Below are 1,701 nucleotides of genomic sequence, written 5' to 3'. Positions count from 1 at the left end.
GCTACCTGAACTGCTGCTGCAGCCGGGCACGGATCCCCAAGCTGCACCCCTCTCCCCCCCAAATGGCCTCTGGTGTCACTGACATGGTGGCCGAGGGGTGACAGCCACCCCACACCTTCACATCACCAGAGCAGGCAGCACAGATGTGACACAGCCCAGCCTATGCCACTCTACGAGGTGGCAAAGCAGGCAAGCACTGCCCGAGGCCTGCCAGCCCCCCAGGAGCAACACCAGCCCGGGGCTGGGCTGCAGGGAAACCAGCCACATCCTACTGCCAGCGCTGCCGCTTAACCGGCAACAAACCAGAGGGCAAAACTTGCAAGCGTGGGAACCACTCACTTCTGTTGGGTTGGTTTTCACCTGTGGCAGCTCCCAGGCCTGTTCCTGGCTGAGCCAACACAAAAAGCGCTTCTGTCCCCTGACCACAGGCCCGCTCCTGCACCACAGCCCACACCGCGCTGCTCCCCAGGTCCCAGCACTGTGCAAGCAGGCAGTAAATTAAGAAGTTTTATCCAATATCTCTCTTTTACCAACTATATGGCACCATACTGCCAAAGAAAAGCCATGGTTAGAGAGAAGCCCTGTGAGCATGGCCCTAGGCACGATGCCTCTGGGCTACAGGCTGGAGAGCCTGGCCTGCCCCAGTGCTGAACTGTGCAGCAGTCAAGCAAGACACCTGCAATGATAACAAGAAAAAAAAAAAGATTTCTGTGTGCTTCTTGAAAACATCAAAGCCAAAAAAATGTAGCTACAAGTTTTTCTTGTTTGTGAAGGCACTTTGTACAGAGGAAGGTGTCTCCCAACACACAAACGCTGAACACGCAGACATTGCATTCCTGAAACACACACCAGCCCTGGCACTGCCAGGGACGAGAGGTTTTTCTAGACCCAGATCAGCTGCAACGGTGGCTTAATAATTTTCACTAGAGATACTAAAAAACACAAACCTCTGGGGTATAACAGCTGCAGGAGCTGTGGGCTCTACAGACATTTCCTGTTGCTGAGCCGAGGGACCCCAATTTTCAACAGCTATTCAAGTCTCTGAAAGCACCACACACACATAGAAGCAGCATCACCCTCCTGTCCACAGACCCCTCACTGTCATACCCACACGCTCATGGATACAACAAAGCTGAAAAAAGAAGAGATAACAAACAATCATTTAGCCTGGCCCTGGGTTAACATTGCAGAGCAGCGCAGCAAGCTGATGAGAACCCTCTGGCCCCTCGTGGAGGGCATGAAAACAGAGTGATGCTTCACCAAGATGGCAGACTGCACGTGGCTCTCTGAAGCCCCATTTATTACAGAGACTGTCATCAAAGCACCCCAGCCCCTGGGGGCTCAGTCTGTCCCTGTCCGGGGTGGAAGCGCTCCAAGAAGTCCAGGTAGGCTTTCTTCTGCGGTGCAGCAGCAGGGACGAAGTGCCCACCGGGGTGAGTGAGGACAACAGGCTCCACGAAGTGCTGGGCCAGCTCCCTGCTGAGGGGGGCAGCGATGACAGCATCAGTGTCGCCCACGACGTGCAGCGTGGGCAGGGCGATAGGCTCCCGGTAGAAGTGGCCGTGGGCCGGGGCGCGGCTGGCAAAGCCGGCCACCAGGATGGCGAATGCCACGGGGAAGCGGGGGTCGCCGCGGGCCCGCAGGGCACACACCATGGCGGCCAGCGCTGCACCTTGGCTGAAGCCCAGCAGCCCGTCAAAG

General features: G+C 56.6%; 1 protein-coding gene across 1 annotated transcript; it reads right to left on the bottom strand.

Moving 5' to 3' along the window:
• Nucleotides 1–1,316: 1,316 nt before the first annotated feature.
• Nucleotides 1,317–1,694, bottom strand: OVCA2 (ovarian tumor suppressor candidate 2; the record flags this gene model as incomplete). The annotated part of the gene is made up of 1 exon (XM_010289334.1): nt 1,317–1,694. A coding segment is annotated over one exon (378 nt), but the record flags the coding sequence as incomplete, so codon positions are not given.
• Between the last annotated feature and the right edge of the window lie 7 nt (nt 1,695–1,701).

The sequence above is a fragment of the Phaethon lepturus genome, unplaced genomic scaffold, assembly GCF_000687285.1.
Source record: "Phaethon lepturus isolate BGI_N335 unplaced genomic scaffold, ASM68728v1 Scaffold54226, whole genome shotgun sequence".
Lineage (NCBI taxonomy): Eukaryota > Metazoa > Chordata > Aves > Phaethontiformes > Phaethontidae > Phaethon > Phaethon lepturus.
The sequence above is the reverse complement of the archived record's forward strand: the minus strand, read 5'-3'. Positions and strand labels throughout refer to the sequence as shown.